A 21,288-nucleotide genomic window follows, 5' to 3' on the forward strand; every position below is an offset into this window, starting at 1 on the left:
TTGATCTCTAATGAAATAAAAATAAAGATTCATACCACTGTGTTTCTGGGGGGGGGGGGGCGTGTTATTATTTGAGCCTCTGTCAGTTCATTGAACGACGTGGGAGTCGTGCTCTTCAACTCCACATTCAAGCTCACGTGAAGGCCGGTGTCTCGCTGCATCAGAATTAAAGAGATGAGATAAACAGTTTCTTTTTCTTATCAAGATTTTATTCAGTTCTCATGTAATGTTTTACATTCAGCCCATTTTCTTGAATGCAAAACAAGGCTTTTCATGTTCCACCCATTGTGTTTAGGCTGTCAAGTGTCTGCTATTAACCTTAGTCGGAAAGGCATAGCTTTAAATTTGCCAATGGGCAAGCTTGCAAGAGAGAATCCAAAGCTAGCCCATCAGACGTTCCCAATGGTAAATTTTCATTCTGTAACTGACTTAATTGACAAGAAACATGGGCCTCCTAGGTTAGGCCAGGTTGGGCAAGAGCCACAAGACCCATAAGCTATGAACACTTGCTGCTTTTGATAATCTTGGTAAGATGGAAAGAAAGGACCCCAACCTAGCTCGTCAAATATTCCAAAAATTGCTTTAACAGAGAGAGACAATTAGAAACAGTGAATTGTTTCTTCATCAGCTTCACATAGCAGCCATGTGAACATCAAACAACAGACTTCTTGGCATGCAAATGGAGATGCATAACAAAGATATTTGACACGACCAACACATGATAACAAGGTTGCACTACTCATCTTATCATCTCTTTTTTTATAGGCAAGTTGTATATTGAATCACTTTACAAAATTTACATCCTAGAATCACTTGGATGCCAATCTGGAGGATTGTCCTTCCATTGGCGCTCCTAGTTCAAGTGGGCCACCTTGGCCAATTCACAAGACAATTCATTACAAAATTTAGGCACCCACACATTTAAATCTCTGCAATTTGAAGAGTAAGGAGGCTACCAGTTCTGGGAATGGTGCACTGCCACCTCTACCTTCCAACCTCGGATTCAGTTGCATAACCAAATTTTTTCTTGATGCTTTGAAAATAACAAAACTCGCCTCATTAAACATGTGCAGAGCAACCTGATCCAAATGCTCCATTCCCTGTCTGATATCTTCCTGCTCCCCAATAACCATCAGGCAGCCAAAAAATAGCCAGAGCTATTGGGAACTGTATATCCTAATACCCAACTATTTTTGTATAAACTATATACATTTAGTTTTATCCAGCCCTCCATTGGTCTCCTCCACTTGACACCACCTCTACATTTGCAAACTATTGGACTGAGTATGATTTTTGCTCACTCGGAAAAAAAATTCCTCTTGCACTACTGTTTTCAGATAGCTTTTGTTGTAAAAAATTATTGCATTCCTTCTGCTCTATACCTGCCAAATGATGATTTTAAAACAGATTAACCAGCTCTGTCACCAGCTTATCACTAAATTTTTGTTGACCCCACTTCAGTAGTTCAAGTTCCATGTCTTGAACAGGAATCCTGTGTCTTCCAAACATCCTCACTACCTGCTTGCCACACGGGGCGCACCACAGAGCACAGAAAGAAGAGGTGAGTGAGAGTTTCCTCAGAACAAGCGTAGGCTGCACCTGTTAGGTAATGGAAACCCCAGCATAGCCGATTCTTGACTGCAAAGAGCAATATAATTGCTGCTCTAGGGTAGTGACATTTGCACCATACGAATCTATGGCAAGTAAATTCTGAACTTCGATCTCTATTCACCTGCCAAACTGCCTTAGTGGAGAAATGGGAAGATTTCTGCCACACGAACTGATCCTCTCTACTAGGCTCCTACTTGGACACTTCACCCTGCAGAGCCTTAACTGCCCGGCTTCTTGACTCTTAGTATTTTACCTTGATCAGCTTGAGCCATGGGGTGGAAAGTCCTGTGACTATAGTCCAGCTGAGTTTAGCAGACATGCATAATTTTGATCTCTAAGACTCCTCAAACCCAGTCACCCTTCCTCCTTTGGCTTGCACACCCTATCCCAATTAAGGAGATGAGGGTGGGTGTTGTGGTCCACATCATAGCACAAAAAACCTCACATAATTTATTCCATCTTATCAATTGTTACTCTTGGCACCAAAAAACATAACATCCAATGTAGCAAAAAAGTAGCCAAAACTGATCTAATGAGGGTGCACCGACCTACCATAGAAACCAACCAACTACTCCACGTCTCCAATCTAATTCGAAATTTGTTGACAAGAGGCTCACAATGCTGGTTCTTTAATGCACCTTTTAAAGGCGCCAGGTACTTCACTGGAAGTTTGGCCTCCTGCCACATGCTTTTTCTTTTATTTCCTCCACCGTCCTCCCTTGTAAATTAAAGGGGACAAAAAAGGATTTCTCTTGGCTCACCCTTAAACCAGATTCACTTTCAAACCCATGGATCAGCTGAATGAACTTCGCAAATGAGTCCTTGGCATCTCGGATGTAAAAAAGAGCATCATCCATAAAAAACGTGTGGCCCCACCCTAAGTTTGAACTTGATAAGGGAGAATATGGCCTGCCTTTTCTTCTTGGGACAATTCTCATTAACCTCTCCATTATTAACAAAAATAATTATGGGGAAATCAGATCCCCTTGCCTCAACCCCCAACCACTTTTAAATTGTTCCTCGGCTCAACATTGACCACCACCAAAAACATAGGGGTTAACACACAGCATTATCAAATGGATCCACTCCAAAAAAGTGAAGGCAGTTCTCTAAGAAGTGTCAATCAACACTATCGTAGGCCTTTGCAAGGTCTGTTTTGAAGAGCACACTCTTCTTATGGGCCATCGTATCTACCATTTCATGGGCCATTAATATATTTCTTGAATACTTTGACCTTTTAAAAACTACCTTTGGTTTTCTGAAATAATTCTCTGCAAAATGGTCTGCATGCTCCACCATTATTTTTGTGATGACTTTATACACAAAGTTACACAAATTAATTGGCTGAAACTGGTAGAGATCCATCGTTCCTTCCACTTTGGGAATAAGCACGATATTACTACAATCAATACTGCTCACTATTAGATGACTTCTAAAGAATTTTTTAATGGCTTTGCACACATCATTTCCAATGATGCCCCAATAAATTTGGAAGAATTTGCCAGAAACACCATCTGGCCCTAGAGCAACTGTCATCCATATCAAAAATCGTTGTCTTCACTTCAACATCCGAAATTGGCCTCAGCAATATCTCGTTCTCCTCCTCCAACACTACTATACCATCATACTTGCTAGACCAAAGGGATGAGGTGGGACGGCTCTCAAAAAGGCTATGAAAATAAACAGTTGTCTCTTGGTGGCTCTCCTTTTGAGTGTAAGCATAAGAACCATCCAATCTTCTAATTATAGATAGATGTCTCTTCTTATTTTGGTTGTTCACTAAAGCATGGAAATATGCCGTATTTTCATCTCCTTAACTCCGCTACTTGCATCGAGACTTCTGTATCCAATAAGACTCCTCCATGACCAACAAGGCTTGAAGTTCTACTGTAAGAGATATCTCTTTTTAGAGGGTTGCATGATTCCTCAAATCCACTTGATCCTGGACTTCCCTAGCTACTACTTGATGTCCTTTATCCTCCTTGGAAGGCACCCAATCGCATATTTACTCCAACGCTTGAGATATTTCTTCACCTCCGCAAGCCGAGTCGGGCACCCAACTACAGGGTTCTCCCAAGTTTTTTCATCTTCACATTCTGAGACATTAATCCAAAATTCAAAAAACTTAAAGGGAACCTTGTGAGAAGTGACATGAGAAGGGATTATCTTAAACGCATTATGATCTGACACAAGTTTTGGTCCATAGTTGTGGGGGTAGGTAAGTAAAACATATCATTGACAAATGTGCGATCTATTTTGCTAGCCCAAAACTGACCCACCAATTGGTTACTGTGCCATGTGAACTTCTGATCGTCATTCTTCACCTCTTCCAAGCCATGTGTCCAAAATAATATTAAATTCATTCAATCTGATCTGATGTCCTTGAGAGCCCATATGTTCCTCTCACGAGCGAGTCACATTCCAATCACCTAAAACAAGCCAAGGGGCCTCCAACTGATGGTTGAAAAGGATCAACCAAAGCTGTATACGATCCACATACAAATTGTGAGTGTAGATTTCTCATGAGCAATTTTGACCAATATTGTCATGGATTGTGCCAAAGATGAAGCAATTTCACCTTCACAGCACTAGGATTCCACAAGCATAGAATATGGCTATGAACAGAATCAACAAAATTACCCATGATCAAATACCTCAAAAAATCACGTTCAATTACAGGTAGGTAATCAATTGTTTCCAATAGAAAAACAAGTTCCATCGCCGACTTATGGAGCTCTTCCACTATTCTACGTCAAGCCCGCTTACAACCGAGACCCTGCACATTCCACACCATGCATCTCATTTGAATATGTGACTGGTTGATTCTTGACCTTTAATTCACTACCAGAAGCTTCTTGGATCCTGTCCTTTTCAGCTTCCTGATCAATCTGGTTGGGACTCACTATCCCTGTCCCTAGCCTTCTCTTCTGGATTCGAACCTCTTGGATTGATTGCTCTAGATTATTGAAAATTACTCGTACAGGTCGTTGAGCATAGGAAGGTTTATGTTCCCTCTTGGCCTTTTCAAACTTGGTTTCCCCACCATAAGAATACTCTGGGGTGGTGGTACTACACTCCTGTTCCTGTTGTGGCTGATCTTCAATTTGAAGTCGGAGTACCATCCATCATTAATCTTGATCTAATCTCATTGCAGTGAAAGGCGCTAAATTCAAATCCCACGGGAGGAGCATTGATAAAGTCCAAGTCTAGCAAAATCCAAACTTTTCTTTAACTACAAAAATAGGCCCTGAAGCTAGGGGAGGAGGGAAAGGCAGCCCAAAGGACAGAGCCTGAGGAACCTTCAGAATAGGAGTAGGAAACAGAGCTTTCTGAGAAGAGCGCCCCTCACCACTTGTGCATATTTCTATCGCAGACTTCCCTGCATCATTTTCCTGAACTGATTTGTTCCTTCCTTTTTCTTGGTTCCTGAAAACCTGCTTACCCGTTTTTCAAGCTTAGAAACTGTATTTGTCTCTCCTGCCCTTGCATTTCGGCTACCCGTCATTCTGTTGTTCCTGAGAGATACCTTCCTCTTCTGCATGTACTAATACCTAAAATTTATTCTGATTTTTAGAACCAGAGGCTTGGTTCTGCTGTATACCCATTCTTCTATGCATTTTAACTTGAACCCAATCTTTTAGCTAAGCTCCTTTCTCCTTGGATAGTTTGAATGAGGAATAGGATGCAATGTTGTGGTAGGTTGAACACCACATTTAACACAATACCTAATCTTCCCCTCATAAATGACTTCCATCTTAAATTCCCTGCCATTCTCTATTGCTACATCAAATGCAACACCGAAGAGAAATTTAATGGAAGTCCCACTTTGATTCTGGCTAAAGCCAAGCGATCTAGACTCTGAGTCATAGCATCAATCTCCAACAGCTGCCCTCTCAGGCGCTTTGCCACTTTCTCAAAAATGTCCTTCGTCCATAGTTCGATCGACAAGTTTGGGAGCTGAATCCAAATGGGCCCTGTAAGGGTCTCTTCCAACTGAGTTCCATACCAGGCACCCATCTAGTAGCTAACAATGTTTTCCCAGTTACCCGCCGGGCTCTCTCTTCTCAGCACAAATTGCATGTCCCCTTCATTTGCCAAATGAATCGTGAACAATCCCTTTGGAAGGATGGAAAACTTAATGAATGATACCAGGCACTCATCTAGTAGCTAACAATGTTTTCCCAGTTACCCGCCAGGCTCTCTCTTTTGAGCACAAGTTGCATGTCCCCTTCATTTTCCAAACGAATCATGAACAATCCCTTTGGAAGGATGGAAAACTTAATGAATGATATCAAGGGCCATATTCTTCGAAGTTCTTGAAAGGCAAACTGAAACTCCAAGCGCCTTAGATTTTTCCCCCGAGAAGCCCGCAACAACAGTCCACCTATAAGGGTTCAACATGCACTCATATCTAGTTGTTGGAATCCTTATAGTCTCTTTTGCTCCCTCATCCAGACTAATAGACGATAGTTTGGGGTCTGAAGCCATGGACAACCCTTCCACTACTTTGGCCCAAGAAAGTCTTGTATTCAACTTTGTTGGAGCTCCCTAAGGGCTCCCCCAAGGCTATGAGTGGCATCATGAGGCTGCTCACCCTGGAGTGGGGAGCTGACCTTCATCACAATTGTCGTGTTCATATGAAAGCAATTCACCAAATAATTGGACAGCCCTATAGCCTAAGTTGTTTTTTATGTACACTACAAGTCAAAAGAAAGTTCACCGAATTCGATTTCCTGGCGAGGAAAAGTTACACCCTCATCTTATTATCTTATTAACAAGGACATAACAACATTTTCCACTATAGAGGGCAAAAGAGCAAAAACATATTTGTGCACCACATAATCAACAAAAAAGGACCGTACTACCCTAAGAATATTGATATTTTTGTCTAACCACAAAATACAACAATATTCATCCTTCCCTAAAAGTTCATTTGCAGTGATTTTATAGACATTTGTAATAATTTTACCCTTCTTTTGGAGATGCCCTTGTGACTGCCGCTATAACATATTTAGTGGAGGTCACTATTGTTGAACATCAGCAACGACACCCATTTTAAGGACTTTTCAACATACTCGATGTTCATCCACCATCAACAAATGTCATTATTGATGCACACCGATAGTGACATTCCTTTTTTCGACTATTTACAATATTGACGGTACACGTCCATCATCAACAAAGGTCATCATTGTTGAACATCGACAACAACACTCATTTTTAAAGACTTTTCAATGTACTCAATGCACATCTATCATCAACAAAGGTCATTGTTGCTGGAACTTGACAAACGACACTTCTCTTTTCAACCATTTATATAATATCAACAGCACTCGTCCATCATCAACGGAGGTTAGCGTCGTTGAACACCGACAGCGATACTCCTTTTTAAGGACTTTTCAACGTACTCGATGCTTATTCATCACCAGCGAAGGTCATTATCGCTAGACATTGGTAACAACGTTTAAAAACTCGCCGAGTCAACTCGTTGACTCGACTCGGCCCTCCAGCGAGTCAACCTGGCTAGGCATACTCGGATTGCCAAGACTCGTGCCTGACTCGAGCTGACTCGGGATGACTCGGCCGAGTCACGAGTCATGGCGTACTCGGGCGAGTTCTGCCACCTTTGCCTTGACAAAACTCGCTGGAAGGATCGCTCTGACTCGAGCGACTCGGACCGAGTCACGAGTCACTGAAGACCCGCTGGTTTAATGAAAATGGCAATTTTGAAATTAAAAAAACTATACCTTTTAACGAAAACCCTTAAAGGGTCTTTAGGGTTCGACTCTTCAGTTTTCAAGCAATCTCGAGACTCTCGACTGAAGAAAGGAGAAGTCGAGGTCTTCGACTCTTCAGTTTTCATCCATCCGACGATAGCTCTGGCATGAACAGCGACGCCGGCAAGGATTTTCTGGCGTGAACAGTAACAGCGACGTCGTGCGTTTTTCCGGCACGATTTTCCGACGAGATTTGTGAAGGTATGTATCGTTATTTTTTTTTTGGGAACGAAGCAAGCACATCGATTAAATACATTAAGGCGTCATTGCAAATCCGATGCATCTTCTCCAGCAAAAATAGTGTGTCGTCGCGCGATATTTCGGCGAGATTTTCCGGCACGATTTTCCGACGAGATTTGTGAAGGTATGTATCGTTATTTTTTTTGGGAACGAAGCAAACACATCGACGGTGAACAGTAAGGCGTCGCTGCAAATCCGACGCATATTCTCCAGCAAAAACAGTGTGTCGCCGCGCGATATTCCGACGGTGAACAGTAAGTTTTTTCGGAGAGATTTGTGAAGGTATGTATGTTGTATGCACACTGAGGCGAAGCGAGGCGTTGACAGTACCTGAGGCGTACGCCTCAGTACCTGAGGCGTACGCCTCAGTACCTGAGGCGTACGCCTGGTGAGTTGCACAACATTCGTCTAAGTTTTCATTTTCGCATGTCATTTCTGTTGCTTTGTATTTTCATTTTTAACCGCATTTTCCCTGCATTAATTGCTTTCTGTTTAATCTCATTGTTGAATCATTTGTTCATCCTGTATTAGAGCAGTTTCTCATATCTGCAAAATTTTTTTACCTGCATTTCAAATTTGGTGGTTTTTTTTTATTTCAGTTCATTATTTGTCGTATGTTCATTTCTGTGTATCATTAGTCTCAATCTAATTGCATTTGTTGTTTTAGTTTCGGTAATTTCATATTTTGGTTTTTTTTATTTGTAGTTTGTTTTCCAGAATTTCTGTTTGTTTTCATTTTACTAATTTTATTTTTTTGTTTTGTTATTTTACTGAGTTTTGCTCTTCATTTTGCTAAGTATCATTTTTTTTCATTTTACTGAACTTCCTGTCTTTCATTACATGCATTGTCTGTTTTTCAATACATTTCAATTTCTGTTTTGTTAATTCTTTGTTTTGTTTTTACTGATTTTTCTGTTTTGTAATTTCTTTTTAATTTCCTATGTGTTAATTTCTTGAATTTCCTGTATTCTTCCTCCATAATTTCCTGTTTTGTATTTTTCTCTGATCTCGCCGGAATATCATCTAAATGTCACATGTAACCCTTTGTTCTTCTAGCAGTTCTTCTTGTCTATCTTAAAAGTACATGATTTCTGCAATGTGTCAAGGGAAACATGGCATGACAAGGAGTCAAGGACCCTGTGTGGAATCATAACTTTGTACATAATCTACTAACCGTATCATTGTTTTTAACTTTTCAAATTTAACAGTTTAGATTTATCAAATCATCAAAGAAATGTCAGAAGAAGGATCTTCAAGGACTCCAACAACATTCACCAAAGGAAAGGACCCTGTGTGGGATTTTGGTTTACCACTTGATAAGAAAAAGAAGATGGTACAATGTACTTGGTGTACAAAACAAATGAGTGGTGGCATTAATAGACTTAAGTATCATCTTGCTGGTATTAAAGGAAAGGTGGAACCATGCGACAAAGTCGAAGAATCTGTAAGAAAAAAAAATCGTAAGGATTTGGAGTCATTTAAGGAACACAAATTATATAAGAGAAATATTGTAAATGAGATTGGTTCCTTTGTTGAAGTAAATGATAATGATATGGACTTGTCAGATGAAAGTGATGAGTCTACTGAGAAAAGATATATAAAAGGGAAAAAATTGATGAATGATGCCCAAAAGTCTAATCTTGATGCTTTTGTTCAAGTGAAGGCAGGGTCTCCATCAATGAAACAACTTGGAATAAAAGCAGCTTTGGATAGAAAAGCTAGAGATAGTTTGTGTTCAGCTATTGCGAGATTTTTTTATCATTCAGCCATTCCTTTCAACGCAGCCAATTCTCCTTATTTTACGAAAATGATTGAAGTTTGTTCCTCAGTAGGAATGGGATCGAAGTCGCCTTCTTCATCTGAGATTTCTGGAAGATTATTACAAGAAGAAATTAAAAAAATTGATGATTATTTCAAAGAATACAAGGAGTCTTGGGCTGAAATGGGTTGTTCTATTATGGCTGATGGTTGGAAAGATGCAACACAAAGGACATTGATAAATTTTTTGGTTCATTGTCCAAGGGGTATTTACTTCTTGAAATAAGTTGATGCAACAAGTATCGTGAAGAATCGAGAAAATTTATTAAAATTATTTGATGAAGTGGTGAAAACAGTAGGTGCAGAGAATGTTGTTCAGGCATATCATTTTGTTCTTTTTGTAATTTTCTATTGAACATTGCTATTTATAATTTGTCTAGTATGTTAATAATGTTTTGAAATTAAAAAATGGCAGATAATCACAGATAATGCAGCCAACTATCAAGCAGCTGGAAAGATGTTGGAGGATAGGAGGAAAACCATATTTTGGACTCCTTGTGCAGCTCATTGCATAGATATCATGCTTGAAGATTTGTCTTAGATAAAAAGCATAGCTGGATGTGTGGAAAAAGGAAAAAGGAAAAAGGATCACGAAGTTCATCTACAATCATACTTTTGTTTTGAACCTAATGAGGACTCAATTTTCTAATAAGAAAGAAATTCTAAGACCGGTTACTACAAGATTTGCCACTAATTTTATCGTGCTTCAATCTTTGCTAGAACATCGAAGTGGTCTTAGAAAAATGATGGCATCAGATGAATGGAACAATTCTAAATATTCATCATTTGCTGAGGGGAAAGAGATGGAGGATATTATATTGAATAGTAATTTTTGGAGAGTCATAGAATCAATTGTTAAAACTATAGAACCTCTGGTCAAAGTTTTGAGAATGGTTGATGGAGAAGAAAATCCTACAATGGGTTATCTTTATGAAGCTATGGATAGAGCCAAAGAGGCTATAAAAGAAATTCATGACAATGAGGAGAAAAAGTATAAACCTTATTGGAAAATAATTGACAATCGTTGGGAAAATCAACTTCACCACCCTCTTCATGCAGCAGCATACTATCTTAATCCCAAATACCACTATAGTCCACAATTTTCTAAGGTATTTATTTGTTTATATCTTTTTATTAATTATTTTAAATTTTGAATATGAACTTTCTTTTATCAATTATCAATTTAATGTATTTGACTATTTGCACTATTTCATGTAATTCACAAAGCATCCTGAAGTAAGGCGTGGTTTAATTAAATGTATTGAGAAGTTGGAGCCAAATATTTCAACTAGAGTAAGAGCATGCAAGCAACTTGAGTTATTTGAAGACGCAAGTGCAGATTTTGGTACTTCTATAGCTGTTATGAATAGAGATGAGCATAAGCCAGGTGATTTATCTTTAACATTATTGTTGTGTTGTGCAAAAGAATATTTCTTTAATCAACTTTTCATTTTTGTGTGTTTTGGCTTTATGCAGCAATGTGGTGGAAAATGCATGGAATATGTGCCCCCGATCTTCAAAAAATTGCTATTCGTATACTTAGTCAAACATGTTCTTCATCTAGATGTGAACGAAATTGGAGTACCTTTGATCAAATTCACACTAAGAGAAGAAATAGATTAGCTCAAAAGAAACTTAATGACTTAGTGTTTGTTCATTATAATTTACATCTGAGAGAAAAGCAATTAAAGAGAACGCGTCTTGACCCAATTTCTTTGGACAATATATATTTGCAAACACCAATGGATGAATGGGTCATGCAAGAAGGAGTTTTAGATGGAGATGAGGTAAAAGTTTGTTTGATATTTTAACTTGATTAATTTTTTTTTTAATTTAGTTTTTTGTCTTTCTCTATTGCATGTTAACTCAAATGTGTCATATTTTATTGAATGAAGGATTTCTTAAGAGACTTGGAGATGGAAGTTGAAAACATTGAAGAAGCTAATCTTATTGATGATGAAGGTGGTGATGGAGTTGAAGATGAAGATGCAAGGGAAAATGCAACCACTAGTACTGCAATTCAGCCATTAATTTCTACTTCCAACTCAAGAATTGATTCAAATGAAGTTCCAAATAATAGCACTTCGCCTGTATTTGAGATTTGAGCCATTGACTCTTGACTTGAGAATTGAGATATCATATTTTGTAAAAGTGGATCAATTTTGGATGTTTGAAATTTGATTTTGTCATTGTGTTATGATAATTAACTTTATACTTGTGAACTTTGTAATTTTGTTATATGGCCATGGGTCTAGTATGGTTATTGCTGAGATGCGAAAGTTGATTGCTGACATGCATTGGCAGATTGCTCAAGTATGATTATCTTTACTTTAGTTTTTACTCTTACTCTTGTAAGTTTTTAACTTAACTTTACTTTAGAGCTTGTTTCTATTGAAATATTGAATTATTGTTTTGCTTGGTTGTTTGATTTCTTGCTATTAGATGAGTAATTATAAGTTAGATATAGTTTTACTTGATGTTTTTTTACTTATTAATCAATTACACTAGTAATTAAGTCATTCTACAAACTTTTATATGTTTAAATGATAATTTATATAGTGTTTTCTTTTAAAATCAAAATTTAACAAAACCCGGTCTGAGTCACCGAGTTGACCCGCCGAGTCACGAGTCAATAAAGAACGAGTCGAGTTCCGAGTCACGGGTTTTAAAACCTTGATTGGTAATGACACAACTCTTTCCAGCTATTTACAATGTCGGCAATACTCATCCATCGTTAAACATGGGCAACGACACTCATTTTTAAGGACTTCTCAACATACTCAATGCTCGTCCATCGCCAACAAAGATCACTATTGACAATTTTGATCTGATGGTTGAAGCACCTTTTTGACTTTTCGAAATACACCACCTTTTCTACTTTTTCGCCTTTATATAATAACTGCTAAGTGATAGTCACTACCAAACACAGAAATAGATGTGTCACTATCGATGTCTAGCAATGTTGACCTTTACTAATGATGGACAAACATCGAGTGTGTTGAAAGTCCTTAAAAAGAAGTGTTGTTGAGATGGTAACCTTTGTTGCTGATAGATGAGCATTGCTGACATTGTAAATGGTCGGAAAGAAGAGTATCGCTATCAATATCTAGCAATGATGACCTTCGCTACCAATGTCCAATGATGGTGCTAAAAACACATTTTCAACTTTTTAAAATACATGATATTTTTTACTTTTTTGCTTTTATATGATAATTTCTAAGTGGCAATCGCTACCAAACAGGAAAAGCAAAATATCGCTTGTCGAGTAACAACGACAGTGACTTTCACTAGTGATGGACAAGCACCAAGTATGTTGAAAAGGCCTTAAAAATGAGTGTCGCTACTGATGTTTAGCAATGGTCACCTCCACGAATGATGGATGAATATCGCCGACATTATACGTGTCGATGAATCAAGGTGTCACTACCGGTGTACAAAAACAGTGTTATTCGGGTGATATTCGTTGATAATAAACAAGCACCAAGTATGTTGAAAAGTTCTTAAAAATGAGTGTTGACATCGATATTCAACAATGGTGACCTCTATTGATGATGGACGAGTACCGCCGACATTGCAAATGATCGGAAAGAGTGTCACTACCGATATCCAGCGATAGTGACCTTCACGACGATAGACAAGCACCAAGTGCGTTGAAAGTTCCTTAAAAAGAAGCATCATTGTCGATGTTCAGCTATGGTGACCTCTGCTAATGCTAGACAAAGTATCACCAACATTGTAAATGGCCAAAAAGAAGAGTCTAACTACCAATGTCCAACGATGGTGACATTTATTGATGATAGATGAGTATCCAGTAAGTTGAAAAGTCCTTAAAAAAGAGTGTTGTCAATGTTCAACTACAGTGACCTCTACTAATGATAGACAAGTATCACCAACATTGTAAATGGCCAAAAAGAGGAGTGACACTACCAATGACCAACGATGGTGACCTTCACTGATGATAGATGAGTATCAAGTACGCTGAAAAGTCCTTAAAAATAAGTATTGTTGTCGATGTTCAGCGACAATGACCTCCGACTGTCGCAAGGCAGTCTTCAGCAAAAGGGTAAAATCATTACAAATGCCCACAAATTCACTACAAATGAACTTTTGAGTAAATGAGGAATGTTGCGACAATTTGTGTTTAGGCAGAGAAACATCAATATTCTCAAGGGTAGTATGATCATTTTTTGCATAATCAAACAATGGTACCTATAATATCCCAAGAAAAGTTGAGCATAAGCAAGATATAATCCCTAAATAGGATGAGTATCACCTATAGTTCTTTGATGACAATAGACATAGAAACATCAAAAGCAATAATAACTAACAAGTATGAAGAACAATAATCATAAAATTTCTAGTAAATAAATTTCACATCACCTAGGAAACCTAGAAAGGACAAGGCAAGCAACGAGTAAATGAGCTACACCTTCTTTGTGCTCTCCTTGGAAATAAACTCATGTGAAGGCCCAACTAAATTATATAGAAGAGGAGAAGTAGTAGTACATCATAAAATGGCCAATGTGGGACTAACACAATTACACCTAAAACTAATAATAAAACCACAATAAATCATAGCTCCTAAATCAGGCTTGCATACCCTAAGTCGGTAACATATCATGCCATGGTTAATATTTTATTTGATTAATGACTTCTTGCTTCTCTTTTGTTTTTGAATTTCCTTAAATATAAGAAGTCCAAATCCAGGAAATTGTACACAGACCAGGCTACAACCTTGAATAAATAAATGCTCTTTTAATTTTCTTGAAAACAAAAAGAGTTGTTGGAACCAGGCCAAAATTAATCAAGAAAAAAAGGATAAAATGTTGAAGCCATGGTTGGATTTGAAGTATGAAAGTAGATAAGACATATGAAAGAGGAATAAAAATGAAAGTTAACAACTCAAATTTTTATTTTATCTTTTTGGAAATAAATGACGTCAAAGATTATATAAAGAAAATCCAAGATTAATGGTCCAGAAGAATGACAGCAAAATAAAATGGATATCAATAGGGATATATATGTTCCTTAAATCAACATTCGATTTTTGTGTCTATTGATCAAAGGCAGGTAGGAAGGTAGAGAAAAAGACGAGAACATGAGAAGCAAGAAGAGACAAGGAAGAAATATTGGGATCCAGAGTCAAGTTATGAGACAATTACATTTTCAAAGAGATTGTTGTCCTAAACTCTCATGCAATGTGAATTATAGAGCAACAACAAAAGAAGAGGCAAAGCATGCAACTTATAAGAACCATTTCCCTGTAGATTGATTCATCTCAAAGTGGCAATTTTAGCACAAATACTCCTGTTATGTTTTACTTGAAAATAAAATATAATGTAATAAACAACATAGTTTACAGCTATATCATACAACAATTGGTATCTACACGGACTACATAGACGTCAGACAAGTATTATTTGATCATAGTTTCTGCTATAGCTAAACTTAAAGGATCGTATCTATCTATGCCTTTAAGGCACAGAAAACCTTATATATCACTGATCATTTGTAAAAGGATGGCAACTTAAGCCGAAATTGTGACAACAACAAACACCTATATGCTTAAGTTTCCCATAATTTCATCTTCTTCCCTAACATCAACTGATATGCAGATTCACTAACCGGTGACCGCTACTGGGGCTCTTTTATCACAACAGCATGAAAGAGGATGAATGATTCAGGTTGGTAAAGAATCGAAGTGTTCATCTAACATTTTCAGCTATCAGCATCCAAAGTTGTGAATTTCCTAACCGAACAACAACAGGATCTAACTAGAAAGCATAATAAGAAGCGCTTTATTAACGAAGCAATCGGAATCTCCAACAAAAACACCAAAATAAAATTGAAGGAAATTGGAGATAGAAGTATAACAGGCAAGCACCTTATGCCAAAAAAAAATGTTAGTCATCATCACCGCTTTCGTCACTGAAATAGCTCGATTTCTTGCTGGTCTTGGTAACTTTATTCTCAAAACAAGCCGTTCTCTCCTCAGGGCTTCTCGGATCGACGACGGACGCCCAATTGTCGTCTTCGAATTTGGCATCATCCTCTGCCTCAGCTCCATCATCCGAGTCCCATTCAGGTCTGCCCCCTAACTGTTCCTGTTCCTGCTCCTGCTGGTGCTGCTGGCGGCGAGCCCTCTTGGACGGTGGCGGCCGTTCCCTCGGGCCCAACTGATTCTTCGGGCATTCGTAGGAGAGGTGGCCGGCGTCCCCGCACTCGTAACACCGGCTCTTGTCCTTGTAGACCTTCCGGCGGATGAACTCGGGCGCCCGGCCGTTGTCGACGGCGATGGAGGCGGTTAGGGTTCTGCCGTTGAGGACCTTGCCCTGCATCTGCTTGGCGGCGTTGAGGGCGTCGGATCGGGAGACGAAGAGGACGAAGGCGACGCCCCTGCTCTGGCGGGAGGCCCTGTCCTTGAGGACGGTGGCCTTGGCGACCTTGCCGAAGGTGGAGAAGATGGTGTGGATGTCGGAGTTGGTGAGGCTGTAGTCCAGGTTGCTGACGTAGACCGTCGATTTCGAGGGGGCGAGGCCACCGCTTCCTCCTCCTCCTCCTCCTCCTCCTCCTCCTCCTCCTCCTCCTCCTACTACTACTACTACTACTACTACTACTCCCCTTCCACTTCCACTTCCGCTAGAGTTGTGATTGGATGACGATGCACATGCTGCTGATGATGATGATGATTGTGGTGGTGGGAGGATGGGATTGTGGCGACAGAAGTAGAGCAAGTCATCGTCTCCCTCACTGTCGTCGCTGTTCCTGCCCATCTCTCTCGCGGCCTTTACCCTATTCTTTTGCCAATTGCGTAGGTTACAGGCTTTACTATTATATTATAGCCTTGCAACGGATCGGATCCAACAAAATTCAGGTTTGGACCTCATAATATGGGTTCGATCAGTGAATCGGGTCGGGATAGTGCTGGTAAACGAGCTTTACGAGACAAGCTCGAAGTGTTCAGGCTTGGCTCACTCTTCTGGTGAGACAAGCTGAGTTAGAGTTAATAATTAATCTGAGCTAAACGAGTGGAGTTCGAGTCACGTGTTTATAGGAATGATGCATTGTTTCGTTGCTAGAAGAAACATTACATTAAAATACATATAAAATATATCTAAAATATAACTAATGATCTTATGCGAGTTGAGCAAAGCTAAGTACCTATTGTTCAAATCCAGCCTGCTGGGCCTATCTTATGAATTTGCACAAGTTCTTTACGAGCCAAACATGAGACGAGTCTAAAGCAGCTCGTCTTGTTTTCTAGTCCTATTATAAGTTGTTGGGGTTTTGTCTCAAAACTATTGAGTTAGAACCTAGGATTATCTACATATTTTTTTATATTTACTAAGTTGATGGGTGTTCATTTATTTTTAAAAGTTAAGTCCCACATTAAGATAACTTGGGTTCAAATAGTGTAGAGTTGTATTTACGGGCAATGCCTCAATAAAGGTATGTCAATTGAACTTTGAACTTTGGATCTTAGTCATTAACTTTAGAGCTTAGTCTTTTGATTTTGGGCTTTGGATTTGGGTTTGAACTTAGGTTTAGGTTTCGGCTCGGCACGGCACAACTTGCCTTTGTTAGACTTTGACCAAACTTTTTGGATCTTGCAGTGATTTTATCCCCAAGTCTTAGATTGACCTGGTTAAGAGTTTTAACCTGGTCCATTTGACTGTTTGAGCTGATTTTACACCAAGAGCCTGTCAAACCCGTTGAAACACTATTGACCTTAACCTGACCTATCCAATGTTCTTTGCATGATGCATTTATGGTAAAATGGTCTATTTAGCACTCCTCCTTGTTGACCGTTGACTGCAACCCAAGTTTTGAACTTTTTTTTTTACCTTAATAGGATCATTTTGGACCAAAGTTACTCTTTTTCTATTGACCATGTCTAGCCATGTACCTCATTTGACTAGCCAATTGAGCCATTAAGGCTAGTTGTTTGGCCAGCCCACAGCCTTTATTGCTAGTTGTTGGGGTTGGGGCCCAATGTTCTCTCTCACATGCTCTCTAGAACTCTCAAATTTTATGGTTGACCTTTACGAATAGGCGAAAGCTTGATTGTTTCATGTGAGCAAAGTTGCACTAATAATATTACACCAAGGATTTGATCCTAAGTGAAAAAACTATAGCTTGAAAGATAGTGTGTGTAATTCATGCCTCCGAGTGTATCTAGTTCAAGCTCAATTGCCTTACCCACTGAGTAAATAATTTTACAATAGCATGATAGTTTTCCAAAATGACAATGATGAAGGTTGAAAATAAGGAGCTACCTAAATTATCCCATTTTAATAACACAAATTTTAAGAGATGATAATATAGGGTTCATATTGTTGCACAACTTCAAATGTGGTGTACATGCTCATGGTGGTGTGTCTAGAAGAATGAGAACATTGTTGAGAACTAGACATAGAGGAAATGGAAAAAGAATGACTATGTGTCATGATCACATCATGAATGCACTCTAGGACACCTTATTCGATCTCTACTCGAAAGTTGGTACAACTAAGGAACTGTGGCCAGCACTTGAAATTAAACACAAATTGAGGATGCAAAAAATTATAAGTTGTTTGCTAATAAGATTATGAATTTTAAATTCTTTAATGATAAGTCAATGTTACCTCAAGTCTATGAGATTTATGTTCCAGTTAATCAGGTCAAGTTTGAGGGTATGCACATTAATGAATCATTTTAGGTAGAAAAAACTATTGGTAAATTATCTCCATCTTAAAAAATTTATAAAATGAATTGAAACATAAAAATGAAGAATTTACTTTAGAACAACTCTTCAAAGCGGAGCATGAGCACCCCATAGACGGGGAGAGCCATTGGAGGGTATCATTGTGCCTTTTGAGTTTAGAAATTTTTTCAAAAGGCAAGAAAATTCTTCTCCAATAGTTAGGGAGGAAAGTATAGAGGTCACTATAGGCACCCTAGAAAACCCCCATTCTATCAGTATAGGAGTCCCACTGAGTCCAAAAGAGATAAAAACTTTAGTTATGTTGATAACTTAGTATAAGAATATGTTTGCATGGTCATACCAAGACATGTCGGGTTTAAATCTGAAACCTGCCAAACACTGCTTTATTTTGCGTCCTAATGCTAAACCTGTTAAGAAGAAGCTTACGAAAATTGACCAAAGGGTAGAGTTGCAAGTCAAAGACAGCATAGAAGATATACTAAAAGTAGGATTCATTAGACCGATAAACTATCAAGAGTGGTTGACCAATATTATTGCCATCCTTAAACCAAATGGCAAAGCGTGAGTCTATATAGACTCCAGTAACCTTAACAAGGTTGCACTTAAAGATGACTTCCCTCTACCAATTATTGACCTCATAGAGATAGTACCATTGGACATGAGATGTTATTATTCATAAAAGGTTTTTTAAAATACAACCAGATCAAGTTAGTTGTGACTGATCAACCCAAGACCACATTGACCATGCCTTGGGGCACCTTTTGGTATATTGTCATGCATTTTTGTATAAATAATGTTGGGGCAACCTATGAGAGGGCTATAATTGTTATCTTTCATGGCCAAATTTATGATTGCATAAAGGTCTATGTGGATGATATTTTGGTCAAATCTAGAACTAAGGAAGATCATGTAGAGTCATTGAGAAAGGTTTTTGAATGTCTAAGAAAATATAAACTAAAGATGAACTCCTAAAAGTGTGTTTTTGATGTTGAGTCAGGTAAGCTTCTTGACTTCATTGTTAGCAAACGTTGGCATTAAAATAGACCCAACCAAAATTAAGGCCATCATGGACATACCTCCACCCATCAATCTCAAACAGTTGAGGGGCCTCCTAAAAAAAATCCAGGCTATTATAAGGTTCATCTCTAACCTAGCCACTAAGTGTGAAGCTTTCAATAAACTCCTGAGGAAGGGTAATGTGTTTGTTAAGGATGAAGATTGTCAAAACTCTTTTGATGGACTTAAGCAATATCTCATCAACCCACTTCTCTTAAAGCCTCCAACTATAAGTAAGTCATTGCTCATATACCTATACCTCAATGAGGTACCCAAGGATGCCTACTTGCTCAGTATGAGGATGATGAAAAGACCGAATATGTTATATATTATATAAGTGAGACATTTGTAGATTATAAAAAAAAAATCAATAGATTGAAAAAAATATACCCAACTCTTTTTTGGGCAACATAGAAATTAAGACATAATATGCTAGCATGTGAACTTAGGGTTCTATGAAGATTTGATCCAATCAAATAGGTCTTTAAAAACCTAACCTAACTGAAAGATTTGCAAGATGATAGGTCTTACATATGAAATTTGATCAGAAGTATATTTCCCAAAAATTAATCAAAGGCCAAGTTATAGCCAATCAACTAGCATGCCTACCCATAGCTGAGAAAATTGGAGTTAATAATGACTTTCCTAATGAATATAAATTCACCGTGGAAGAGGATCACAAGAAGATTTTGTACTACATGTTATTTTTTGGTAATTAATAAATAATTAAAAATATAATTTATATTTAATTTGGATGAAGTTTAGAAATTTATTTAATGCCAACTTGAATTTGAATTAACACGTTAAATTGAATCATAAATGAATTAAGGTTTAAAATTGAATTTGAATTTAAAGTTAATTATGATTTTATTTACACTTAGAAATTAATTTAATTCTAGTGCAATTTTATGTGAATATGGATTTTCATTTGGATTTGGATTTGAGTAATTAGGTATGAATATGGATGTGGTGTGGGTTTACTTAATTTGAATTGGATCTCAACTAGATTTGAAATCCAAAATAGAAATCTATATGGAATTTAAATAGAAAACTTTGTGGAATGGAATATTGAAACTCAATTACAATTTATGAAATTGTAAGAGTCTAATAGGGTGGGACATCCTCCTATATGGGTCCATCCTATGTGGCACCTTCCTACATTGAAAAATTCTGAATTTTTTTAATAAAAACCTCCTTGAACTTAAAGTCAACTAAAATCTTAAAGTTTTCTAATTAAAAATTTAGGCGATTAGCTATAGGATTAAACTTAGATATTTTTCTAAGTTTTTTTTTTCGAAAGAAGCATCCCTAGAGTGGGATGCCCCTCTAGTGGACCCCTCTTGATGTGGCTAGAACCTCTATATGAGGCAAGCCTAATACTAATCTAAAACATACTAAAATAATTTTTAGGACCTAAGACTAAAGTTTTTAAAATTTCTTAAAATAGCAAATAAGCCTAGGATTCTTTTTGGGAATGGGAATTAGGAAATAAGTGGCTGGAAATGGGATGAGAAAAAAAAATAAAGAGGGGCTAAAGGGATTTAGGAATCCCAAGGTACATAAAAAAAGAGAGGGTTACACACCACCTTATTCCTTCTGTAGTTTCTCTCTATCTTCTCCCTCTCCCCCCAAATTTGGTTCTCTCTCCCTCTTGTTCTTCTTCCTTCTTCCCCCCAAGGGTGTCGACCTCTATTGAAGTGGAGGTATTGTTGCGAAGAAGAAGGACCAGCCATAAGATCTGACTAGCCTGTTCAAACTATGTTACCACACATTTCAGATTTTGATTTTGGTTTCGATGATTTGAGGTAAAAGATTCCAATGCTCATACATGTAGGCTTAGGATCAGTATGCATGAGTATACTAAAGAGTTTAGTACTGATATTTCAGATTTCATATCAGGCATAACTTTCATTATGACTGATACAAATTTTGGAAGTATGAAGACCCAAAATCATTTTGAGTAAAATACAAAATTTATGTAAAAACACAAGGTTTCTTAAAAACAATTTTGAGGAGACTGATTCATAGGTGTATCAATCATATGACCCTATGAAAACTAATCCACATCAGTCCTTAACGAAG

The 21,288-nt window shown here is 37.9% G+C and overlaps 1 protein-coding gene across 1 annotated transcript in view; it reads right to left on the reverse strand.

The window, feature by feature from the left end:
- The window catches only part of LOC149822449 (uncharacterized), a 78,826-nt gene extending 62,607 nt beyond the window's left edge, over positions 1-16,219 (reverse strand). Inside the window, exon 1 of the mRNA XM_089980285.1 lies at positions 15,331-16,219. Within this exon, the coding sequence (XP_089836411.1) occupies positions 15,350-16,219 (870 nt within the window). The 3' untranslated portion in view covers positions 15,331-15,349. The remainder of the gene's footprint in view (positions 1-15,330) is intronic.
- Between the last annotated feature and the right edge of the window lie 5,069 nt (positions 16,220-21,288).

Source organism: Nuphar pumila, chromosome 11 (assembly GCF_984573655.1).
Source record: "Nuphar pumila chromosome 11, dmNupPumi1.hap1.1, whole genome shotgun sequence".
NCBI classification, from domain to species: Eukaryota; Viridiplantae; Streptophyta; class Magnoliopsida; order Nymphaeales; family Nymphaeaceae; genus Nuphar; species Nuphar pumila.